The sequence below is a fragment of the Pezoporus wallicus genome, unplaced genomic scaffold (assembly GCF_028554395.1).
Source record: "Pezoporus wallicus isolate ANWC-B61680 ecotype Strahan unplaced genomic scaffold, APGP_CSIRO_Pwel_v1 contig_7293, whole genome shotgun sequence".
Classification (NCBI taxonomy): domain Eukaryota; kingdom Metazoa; phylum Chordata; class Aves; order Psittaciformes; family Psittacidae; genus Pezoporus; species Pezoporus wallicus.
The window spans coordinates 2,168,745-2,180,130 of NW_026637242.1; the positions used below are offsets into that span (position 1 = coordinate 2,168,745).

An 11,386-nucleotide genomic window follows, 5' to 3' on the forward strand; every position below is an offset into this window, starting at 1 on the left:
GGGGCAGCACGCCCGTGCCGGGAACGCTGCGGCTGCACGCGCAACCGGCGGGGAGGTGCGCGCGGCGGACGCCTCCCTAGCCCTGTTCTGCGCAGCGCTCCCCCCGCGCGGGGACCCCCGGTTCGCACCCAACAAAGGCCCCGCTCACCGGGCCCGTCCCGCACCGCGCTCCGAAACCCCCCCCCCCCCCCCGCTCGCGTCTGCACCCTGCCTGCGTCACGCAGCGTGCGCTACGGCGGGAGGAGAGCGGGCGCCGGGCGGGGCGGGGCGCGGGGATGGAGAACACCCCGCTCCCCGCCGCTCCCGCAGCACACGCCCCCCTCGGCCGGGCCGCGCGCTCACCGCCTCCTGTCCCCACGTGTCAGTTTGTTTTCGCCGTCGCCCGGCGACAGGGGGCGGGGCGCGCGCGAGGTGAGGTTATATGGGGGGCGGCGGCGGCGGGCACCGGGCAGTGCCGAGCGGGCTGACGGCGGGTGGAGGCGGCAGCTGTAGCGGCGGCGGAGCACGGGCTGGCCCGGCTCTCTCCCTCTCCACTGGCACCGCTGCGCCCCTTCCGTCCCGCCCGGCTCCCCCATGGCCGCAGCTCCCTGGGAAGCACCTCGCGCCGCCGCCCTGCCTGAGCCGCGTTGCCGGGCGGCGGCTGCCTCTCCACGGCGCCGCTAGCGCTCCGCGTCCCGCTCACCTTCGTCTCCGATACAGCGCCGAGGAAGAGGGCTCCCGCAACACCACCCCGGCGGCTCTCGGCCGGCTCTCCGCGGCTGGACGGCACATCCGTGTGCCACTTCTCCTCTCTCTCCTTTCTGGCGGCGCTCGGGACGACGGCGGCGGCAGCGGCTCGGCGTGACGCCCCGGCGCCGATGCGGTGGGTGCCGGGTACGGCCCCCGGCCCGGCTCTCCGCAGCCGCCGCAGCCGCCTGACACCGCTGTGCTCTCCCCACCCGCAGGCAGCCCCCCGGCGAGTGCGAGATGGCGCTCAGTGGCACGCTCCTCCCTTCCATCGCCACCTTCGCGGCGGGCGCCGCGGGTCGCGAGAAGGCGGCGCGGCCCGCGGGCCCCGGCAACGTGAGTATCGGAGTCCCGGCGGCGCGGGCCGGCCGGGACGGGGTCAGGGCGGCGCGGGCGGGGGCCGGCAGAAGCGGGCGTTGCGCGGTGGCGGGCCGGGTACTGAGCCGTGCCCGTCTCCTCGCAGCGGTGGCGGGAGGAGCTGTCGCAGCTGAAGCGGACGCCGCCGGCGCTGGCGGCGCGGCCCGTGGAGGCGCCGCCGTCGGAGCTGGAGGCCGCCGCAGCCCTGGGGCCCCGCCGCGACGCTGAGGAGTTCAACGAGCTGCTGGACTTCGACTTCATCCTCTCCAACTCTCTCATGCACCAGGAGCCCGCCGCCGCCGCTGTGGTGGTGGCCCCCGCCGCCGCCACGGCCCCCACTGCCAACCCCTGCCCTGCCGGGCCCTTCGCCTACCCACTGCCCCGGCCCGAACCTGCCGGCCTTCTCTATTGCGGCGGCGGCAGCACCCGTGACGGGGCCCCTGCTGCCGGTCCTACCGCCCCCTTCAACCTGGCTGACATCACCGACGTGTCGCCTTCGGGAGGCTTCGTGGCTGAGCTCATGCGGCCTGACCTGGACCCGGTGTACCTGCCGGCGCCCGCGGCGTTGCCGCCTCTGGGCAGTCTGCAGGGCAAGTTTGTGGTGAAGGCCGTGGGCGAGTACTCCCACCCAGGGCTCAGCCCCAAGGGTGGTCCCCCTGCTGCTGGCCCATCACCCAGCACTGAAGGCCCCGGGGCACCTTACAACCCCTTGCCACGGATGTGCCCCAAAATCAAGCAAGAGGCTGCCCCGCCGTGCACCTTGGCCCCACCGCCGCCACCACATGGCAGCGGCCCCCGAGGAGCCCCTCAGCACGACTTCTCCCTCGGCCGCCCGCTACCTGCCCGGACTACACCTTCACTGGGGCCCGAGGAGATGCTGAGCAGCAGAGACTCTCTCCCCACCACCCCAGGGCTGAGCCACGCACCACTGCCCCTGGGGTACCCCTCGGCATCTGGTTATCCCACGTTTCTGCCTGAGCAGCTGCCACCTGGCACACTCCAGTACCAAGGTGAGTTTGGGTGCTTCAGCAGCAGGCACAGCCGCCTTGGCGCTGGCTGTGTTGGTGCTCACTCTTTCCTGTCCGCCCCTAGAGCTGATGCCACCGGGGAGCTGCCTGCCTGAGGAGACCAAGCCCAAGAGGGGACGCCGGTCATGGCCTAGGAAAAGAACAGCCACACACACCTGCGATTATGCAGGCTGTGGCAAAACCTACACCAAGAGCTCTCATCTCAAGGCACATCTGAGAACCCACACAGGTTAGTTACAGTGCCGCGTCAGTAGGATGCCTCAGCATGGGTTTGAAGTGAGCACCTCAGACCTTGAGAAGGAGATACAGAAAGAGAGCTCCAAGTAGCGAGTCCTACCCTTCTTTGCTGGCTTTCCAGGCTTTTCTTCCTCACCTCTTGGGTACATGAAGTCCTGTGCAATCTTTGCTTGTTGGCTTGACCTTTTGCTTAATGGTTCAGAATGACTCAGATGTGGGAGTGGGTGGGTTTCTTGCCAAGGCAAAGTTTGTTGCTCCTCACTTGCTATGTGGCTAGCTAATTCGCAGGTAGTTGGAAGTTAGATGAGATTTGTTGCTCTAAATGGAGTTGGCCCACTTCTGAGAAGGGAGCAGACTTTTCTCTGAGATACTGCTTCCTTTGCTCATGGCTAAACGCTTTGCATGCATACCCCTCCTGTCTTGGCTTGCTCTAGTGCAAGAGACTCTGCACCTCTGCAAGCTGGTGCTCCCTTTCTGAGGAAACCGTGATGGGTCTCTTCTGAGCAGGGCCTTCGGCAGCAGTGGCAGAGTGCCTGTCATGTGAGAGGGAGCACATCTTCCCCTGCAGTAGTAACAAAGAGGCAGGGTTTAACGGTTGATTGGGTTCTGTTAGAACTGGTATAAAATCTGCCAAAATGTGTATCCGAGCCCAGGTTAAAACTTTAACCTTGCAGCTGAATGTGGTGTTGCAGTAACTGAGCTTGTGAAAGCAGGTACATCTTGTGTGTTTCATCAGTGCAAGCATTCCGTAACAGTGATTAAATAACCTGAAAATTTGCATAATTTAAATCTCTGGTTGGTGAACTTGACTCAAAACTTTCTCTGGAAGAGGAGAAGGGGAAGGGAGAAACCAGTAGTAGTGCAGTAGTTAGGCTACATCTTTAGTTAGTGGCAGTGGGTGGAAAAAATCAGTCAAGAACAGCAATTCCTGCCTGCTCCAAGCTGGTCAGTGCCATTTCCAGTGTGTGTGTGGAGCAGGGAGTTTGTAATTGTCAGGCAAACTTTATTGCCATCAACAATGGGTATAGTGAAAACAGAAAGCTTGAGTTCTTAATCAGGCTGAGCTAATGAAAACAGTTCTCAGCTGTTTAATTCTTGAGACCTACAATTACCTAAATATGTTGTCTGCTGAAATATTTCTGGTTCCTGTTTGGTTGTATAACATTAGCCAATGAAAAAGGCACTCTATCTGAACTTGTGTGCTCTGAAGCCTGGTGTTCAAGACAAACAATGGAAATGAGCATTTTAGTGGAGATTTCAGTGACACAAACGTTTTATAGAACCTGTACACTTTCAAAAGACAGTATTACTGTTAGTCTTTGTAGCTTGCTAGCAACTGCTTCAAGAAGTTCTTGCATTTTCTTTGGCATCACCTATTTTCTTATCCAGGACATGTGTTAGTGCTCCTTGAAAAAAAGGTGTTAGAAGTGGTAGCCATGAAAAAGACATAGCTGACACAGTTTATTTTCTTTCTTTTTTTAAAGGTGAGAAACCTTATCACTGTGACTGGGAAGGCTGCGGATGGAAGTTTGCCCGATCCGATGAACTTACTCGTCACTACAGAAAACACACAGGCCACCGCCCCTTCCAATGCCAGCGGTGTGACAGAGCATTTTCCAGGTCAGACCACCTTGCCTTACACATGAAGAGGCACTTCTAATTGGAAGCAGTAGATCTTTCGCCAACTGCCATAGAGATTCAGTATTTACAGCATAAGGACTGTCTTTCACGAGATGGGGAGAACACAGTTTAAGCACTACAGATAATCAAGGTGAAGTCTTCCAAAGAGTGGAAAGAGGGATAATTGCATACAGATGTTGCAACTTTGTTTTTGTATATGTGCGTTTAAAAGAAAACCGAAAACGCTGGGGTCAGTGACTGAATCTTCTATCATTCCATTTGTAAATCCAACTTGAATTATTTCCGGACTACAAAATGCCAAGGAGTGACGGGAAGTCACAGGTATCAGGGTTAAACTGACTGCGTAGTTCGGAGGGTGGGGATATTACATGGGGAAAGTACATTCCCTTAATTTTCTTTCAATGCAATATTAGATGTAAATGTCATCTTGTACTTTTGCTCTTTTCCTTCTAAAAGCCATTACAATGTTAGAAGGAAAAATTCAGGTACAGAATTATATTTTAAAAGCCTATTTCATGGTGCTTAGTGACTGTTGGTTCTAGAGGTACCAAAAACAGGAAGCCAAAGTTCTCAAACTGCTGCATGTCTGACAAGGACATATTTTTGTCTTATGATGACCAATTATGACGTAAACCAGGTAAATAAACCTGGTTTATCTTTTGTTTTGTTTTGTGTTTTTTTTTCCTTAAGAAAATAAGTTTATGCAGACAGTCTGTAATGCACTGTGGTTTCGATGTGCAATAGTTTGTACAATGGTTTATTCCCAAATAGCCTTAAGCAGAACAAATGTTTTCTATTTAGTTCTTTACTTAATAAATATGTAATATAAATTTAAGCAAACTTCTATTTTGTATATTTGTAAACTACAAAGTAAAAATGAACATTTTGTTGGAATTTGTATTTTGCATATTCAAGCGGAAAATAAGTGTTAAATAAACCTATAATATTATCTGAATGGCTACTCTTAATTTTCTTCTGTGCACAGAGATGTCCAAAGATAGTTCATTAAGTTTGTTAGTGGTTGAGTTTCCCAAGCTGAGGGGTGATTTGGCAGCAAAGACTTGTGGTCTCAAGACTCTAAAAGATAGGATTGTATAAGTGTAGTGCTGATGTAACACATTTTCGGTGCTGAAAATTTTTTTATCTGAATGTCGAATTGCCACTTCTCACCTGCAGGATGAAATTTTAATTTACTTTTTTTTAAGGTAACTCAGTTTGAATTATTTGTTAGAGGAAACTTATCTGTTGGGTACATGCGATTTTGCAATGTCAAAGATCACGGATTCTAGTGTTTTTTTTTTTTTAGTGGTTTTGTCAGCATGAAGAGTTCTTGCTTCTCTTTCTTGGTAAGCTGATGTAACCACCTTCGTGATGAACGAAGGAAAATCAACCAAGTAATGTCTCAAAGAATAAACTTTTGACTGAAGGAATAAAGAGTAGATGTGTAAACTACATTTTAACAACAAGTTCTGTGGAGTTCCTTTTGAAGCCTGCTGTGTCCTGGGAATTCGGTAATTTGGCAGTATCTGAAGAGCCAGAATTCCCGTAGGAATCCTGTTATGCATGCGTTATTGTGGGCAGGCTTGCAGAGCCTACAAACTCAAGATGTGTTGCTGAAAGGTCCTCAGCATACTGCTCTGTCACAGTTAAGTGTTGGGAGCCAGCTGAATGCCTTGGGTCCTTACCGGTTATGTGTAGCTGTCCTTAGGGGCCTGATTGTGCTAGCTGTTTTACCAATGTGTAGCAGTAAGACGATTTCAATGTGGATACTTGATGAATAGGACCTGTTTTCTCGCTATGCTTTTTAAAAAGAGCAGAAAGAAATTATTCGTTTTCCACTGGTTTAAAATGTCAGTCAGCTTCCTAGATATGTGTAACGTTCAACAGAGCTGAGCATGGAAAACAAATTACAGGCAAAAGCTATTCACATTTTTGCAGTAGTTGAAATGAGTGGCAATATCAACTTTTTTGTTCCCAATTGTGCCTTAGGAATCCTATTAAATTTCACGTTTTGATGCGCTCTTTGTGTGGTGGGTGAGTGGTGCATTCCTTTCCAAAGTCCATGTGTAAATAACATAATGATGCAGAAAATACTTCTCACCCCTTATCTCCTAGGCATGCTTTGTTCAACTGAAAGCTATCTTTGTTGGTTTGATTTATAGGTAACATGGAGAGTAGGGAATGTCTTGTTTGGTTTGCAAATAGCAAGTATTTAAAAGTAAATTAAAGTTATGAGTCATCTTCTATCTGAAGGGTTTTTTCATGTGAGAACTTTCTGCAATTAAGCCAGTCATTTTTTGCCTCCTCTATTGCCTGTGGATTCTGGATGAGAGATGCAAGGTCAGTGTTGCAACTGGCATGATCTGTGTGCCTGAAGCATATTGTCCTGCCTCAGTAACACTGGAGCACGTTGGTAGCTGCAGGATCACCTCTGCCTGTACAGCTGCCATTCAGAGCCTTTTGAATCTGTCCATGCAAGGTCTACGTCCTAACTCATTGTAAGTACTGAAATCTGAAGATTTCATCCAAGAAACTAGTTTTCTTTGCTTTCTAAGTGTTCTGTCATTATGCAGCCTGAAGAATTTTATAAGATGCTTTTATGAAATGCTCTAGCATTTAGTAGTGCATTATCTGCTTAAGCCAACTTCAGTTTCTGCTTGATGGTTTTATAGACCCTAGGTTTATAGTTGCACGAAGAACGGCATTCTTGAAACAGGGCTTTGTTCTCTTCTCCCACTTGACTACTTTTTCCCCTTTTTTCCTGATCCTAACCAAGCTGTTGTCATGTATGACTTGCTTTATAGACCTAAATGGGCAAGGTTGTAGCTTGGTATTTAAAAGGAAATGCTGCTGTTCCTTTAACCATTTCCAAAATGCTACTCCTACAGTTTTGTGTTCGGAGCCAACACTCAATTTTTGATGTACGGCATGCAGCCTATGAGAGGCAGTTTTTGTTCTTAAGGAGGTCTCGGGGAGTAAGGAAAATACTGAATGAGCAGTTGCACCAGTTGTGCTCTGGTAAGCTAGGTAGAGCTAGAAACCACATGTTGTTGTGTTCAGCACCTGCTTCATTGTGTCTGTCGTCCCAGAGTTCCACTTAGGTGCAAGATTGTACACGGATGCAGTGGAACAACACATATATCAAAAAGCCTATCTTGTAAAACATATGTAAAACACCAGCAGTCTTGTAAAGGTGTCTTGAAAAACAAGATTTGTTTAGCATTACTAAAGGTTTATTCATGTGCTACTTTGCTAAGGCTGGGGCATCTAAAAGCAGGGTTTGAGGTTATTAGGGGTGGCCTCTCTGACATGGGGTGAGCACCTCCAGAGCTGCCACAGAGCACTGTTTTAGCTGCTGAAGGGAAAAGTTCTCTGGCAGAGAGTTATCTCTGCAGTCAGACTACAGCCATCCTTAATCCTGCTCACCCCTAGCCGAAATCTCTCTCGAGCACACTGAACGTGAGGATGGAGCTGTTTAAAACAAGATGACACATGCCTGCCTACCAAGTGCCAAGTATTCAAAAGCGCCATAGAAATAAAAATCTCAGAGCCACAGCACTTCTGTGCACTTGTCTGCTATTGCACCACAGGATGGAGGTTTGAATGCTTTAGACTTGGTTGTCAGTGGTAATCAAGCACAAATGCCTGCAGCTTTCCCCTGTCACATGAAGATGTACTTGGAAGGGAGCTGCTCTTCCCGCAGGTTACCAGATCCCGCCACTGCTGAAGTCAACTGCAAATCTCACACAGATTTATATTAAGCTGATAGGAATCAGTGAATTTCATTTTCCTTCTCTTTAATAAGGGGAGATCAGAGACTCCTGCGGTTAATCACCCCGAGTGCTAACGGTTCAACTGAATTAGTTTACACAGGTTTCCTATGGGAGTGTGCTAGATGTTAGAGCTAGCCTGCTTCCACTGAACTCCCTGGCAAGCACTTTAACAGCAATTGCGTGCAAGAATTTCCAAATTAACCCATTTGCAAGCTGCATTCCTCTGTCGGCTTTCCTCCTTCGTGAGTGCAATTGGGTTGTGTACTCTAAGGCAGCAGGAGAACAGGAACAAGTTGCAAATGTGAATGGGTAGACCAGCAGTTACACTATAAGGATCTGGCAAAGGTATGGATGTGGTAGAAGTGCCAGCTGGAACAAGGACACCCGAGGTATGTTGAGCAAAACTCAGATGAAAAGGAAGAGAAACACCATCACTATCACATGGTAACTCATACTTGCCAGGAGAGCTCCCCAGATTAAATGGCTGTGTGTAGGCTTTATGGATGTGTCTCTGGAAACCAAGCAGATCAGTGTGTACATAAAAGAGGGGAAGGCCTATCATTCACCGAAATTTAATTGAGGTCACACTGGCTTGAAGCCACAGGGTAACACGCCCACATTCCCCTGTCTGCCGTACACCTGGATGACTCATGTTCCGTCTGCCCTTCACTCCTGCGGTGCCTCACAGGGGGACACTTTCATTGCTGCTGAGGGCACTGCCACCAAGTGCAGAAGTGGTCTCTGCAGCATGCGAGTGGGTGGTGGTGGTGTTTCCGCTGCCTTGTTCTCCACCTTGGCTCTATTTAGATGTCTGTTTATCTCCTTTTCACCTTTGGGTGCTTACCTGTGAGCCCTCAAGGCTAGAACCTGGTGTGAAAGACAGGAAGGGGGGAAAGTGGCTTGTGCTTTATTGATGTTTATTCTGTGTTTAGAACATGCGTGCCCAGAGTTTTGCCAAAGACAAGCAGCCTTAGTAGCTGCTCACAAGAGGTATAGGCAGCGGGACCTTTTTCTTTCAGTGATGTTTGCTAGACTCATGGAGCTGTGGCTTCTTTTGTAACTGAGATGACAATTTTCACATGGATTTTCCCTGGTCAACTCAGGGTCAGCCTTGTGACATGTTTATTAACAGGAAGTGTTAGGGAACACGCCAAGCTCCTTTCACTCTGGAGCTTGGGTGAGCAGAAGGGTAATCGTGGCCTGCTATCACCGCAGCCATCTTGCTGCGACTCTGAGAAGTTTTGCATGGTTTTGCTTTGAGTACGGCACACTTGTTTATCAAGCACAAGCTAAGGCTTGCTTAAATCTTGCCATTCAAGTTCTCCGCTATTAAACTTTCAGGCTTTATTCAACAAAATGATACAGCTTCCCTGTACTGGTTGGCTGAAGACCCTGAATTTTAGAAAGAGATATCCTGCAGTTACTCAGAATTATTTCCCGTGCTGCCACAGCAGTTAGAAATCGTCTGATGGGTGACACGGCATCACCAGCACACAAGGGTTTTTTTACTGAGAGCCTCCTCTCTGGTATTCAGTGTCAGTTTGTGTATGACGTAGTGTTGATGCCTTAATGGTTGTCGGGAGCAGACTGTCACGTCTGCTTTGTCCTCCCACCCCTAAAAGGCATGGGGAAGGCTGGCTGATTTTGCTGGCCTCGGGTTGCCAGCCTAACTCCCCAGGCTTTTGCCACCAGCCTCCCCAGGTCCACCATGTGCTTCCTGCCATGTAGAAATACTGCAGAGGGCTTTGCTCTCATGTACAAAATACTGTTTCTTGAGGTTCCTGTGTGAGTTTGATTTGCATATCAGGACTCTGGGAGGGTGCCACAGCATCGGTAGCATTTGATGTCTGTATCTCAGCTGGGGTCTTTCAGCATGAGGAGTATCTTGTGGAGTTGGTGTCCATCATCATTATGTTCTTCTTTCTGATAAAAATTAATATTGTACATTTAATATGTTGATAAACTACTAGGGGCAACATTGGTGGTGATTACTAAAGCACATTGGAATTTACTTTGTAAGCTCTGGATGAGGTTTTATTGTGTTTAGGCTCCAAATATACTGAGTCAGTAATACGGTTGGCTATCCAAAGGGATGCATTGCTCTTTGCACTGGGATGTAGTAGGTTTGGCTGTCCTTTCTCAGTCCCTGCATTACACTATTTCAGCAACAGGCTCCAATGCCTGACAAGGGACGGCTGAATTTGTTGGCCATGCAACAGATTATTATCTGTGATTCAAAATATCAAAATGCTTTCCACTGGAAAGCAAAATATTTCCCTGCTTTTAGCCTTCCTGCCTCCCCAGTAACTGTTCATTCTTTCCTAAGCCCCAGAGAATATTATAATGCTGCTGTCACCTGTACAAGATGTTTGACTACCTTCCTTCTGTAAACACTTTCTAACCAGCATTTGCTTTGACAAAGTTCCCATGTTCACAATGTAAAACTCTCTGGCAAGGCTTTATATGCAAAGAGGCCAAGTTGTTATGGTTGAGGCAACTGCGTTTCCTGTAACTCCGCTGTGGAGGAGCAAAGGAGCACAGGGCAGAGCCATGGCCAGTTCAGTCCAGCCACTGGTATTCTGCATCAGCCACTGGCCATAAATGTAACTGTAAGACCTGTGATGAGCATCTCTGGGTTGATCCCACCTCTCTCTCTCCCTGGAAAAGTCCCTTCCGAGCCCTGATAATTACAGCTCTGTTCATGCTCAGAAGCTTGAGGAGCACAGATGCCTTTCCAACCTGTGTTTATTTTATGCTGTAGCTCTACAGATTCCACTTGTTCAATAAATATTTGATCCTCTTTGGTGCCTTCCTGAGCTTCTGGCTTCAGGGAGACCTTGTGGCGAGGAGTTCCACAGTTAATTATGAACTAGCCTAAAAATAGAGTTGGGGGAGAGGAGAAGAAAGTATTTCCTTTCTGTAGTTTCTAAGGCTGCTGCCTTCCAGATTCCTGCCGTTTCCTCTTTCCTACATGCTGCAGAGAAGGGAAGAATCTAACCTCCTGCTCTAAATCAGCCTCGATTTTGTTGTTTACTGCCAAAGGCTGGAAAAATTCAACTTCAGTTGTATCTTTTAATGATTCTGGGAAGGGAAAGTAAGTACATACAAGCTTTTTACATATGTGCATTCTTACATATGGATGAGTTCATCTATCCTACTGTACACTGAAAGAATGCCAGGAGAATTTAGCATAATGTGATATTTCAGTCAATATTTAAATGATGTTTTGGCTTACTGTTTCTTTAATAGCTGGAACATCTGAGAAGCCCTCACCCATCAATGGTTTTTGTTTAAGGATCGGTGTTTCTTCACATGTTATTCAAAACAGAAAAAAAAAACCAACAATTTTTAGAATTTTCTTTTGAAAAGTTAATTGCATGAATCTCAGCAAGATGTAATACTTAAATGTTAAAATGTTTTCCGCCTCATGTACCCAAACATCCACATGGGTTGGAATTGCTCATTATTTATTTGTACATTTATTACTAAAGCATCCTTGATAATTGCTGGGTTTGCATATTTGCTATTATTACATGGAAAGGGAAACTGACCACAGCAGTGTTTATTGATCCAAATCTAAGTTTTCTGACATTAGCTCCAGCTTTTTCTTTTTGATTATGCTTT

General features: G+C 48.5%; 1 protein-coding gene across 1 annotated transcript; it reads left to right on the forward strand.

Moving 5' to 3' along the window:
• The first annotated feature begins 497 nt into the window (after positions 1–497).
• KLF4 (KLF transcription factor 4) lies at positions 498–4,937 on the forward strand. The gene is made up of 5 exons (XM_057404404.1): positions 498–862; positions 945–1,062; positions 1,190–2,093; positions 2,176–2,340; positions 3,833–4,937. The coding sequence occupies exons 1-5, from the start codon at positions 858–860 to the stop codon at positions 4,006–4,008; spliced, it is 1,368 nt and encodes a 455-aa protein (XP_057260387.1). The 5' UTR covers positions 498–857; the 3' UTR covers positions 4,009–4,937.
• Positions 4,938–11,386: the final 6,449 nt, after the last annotated feature.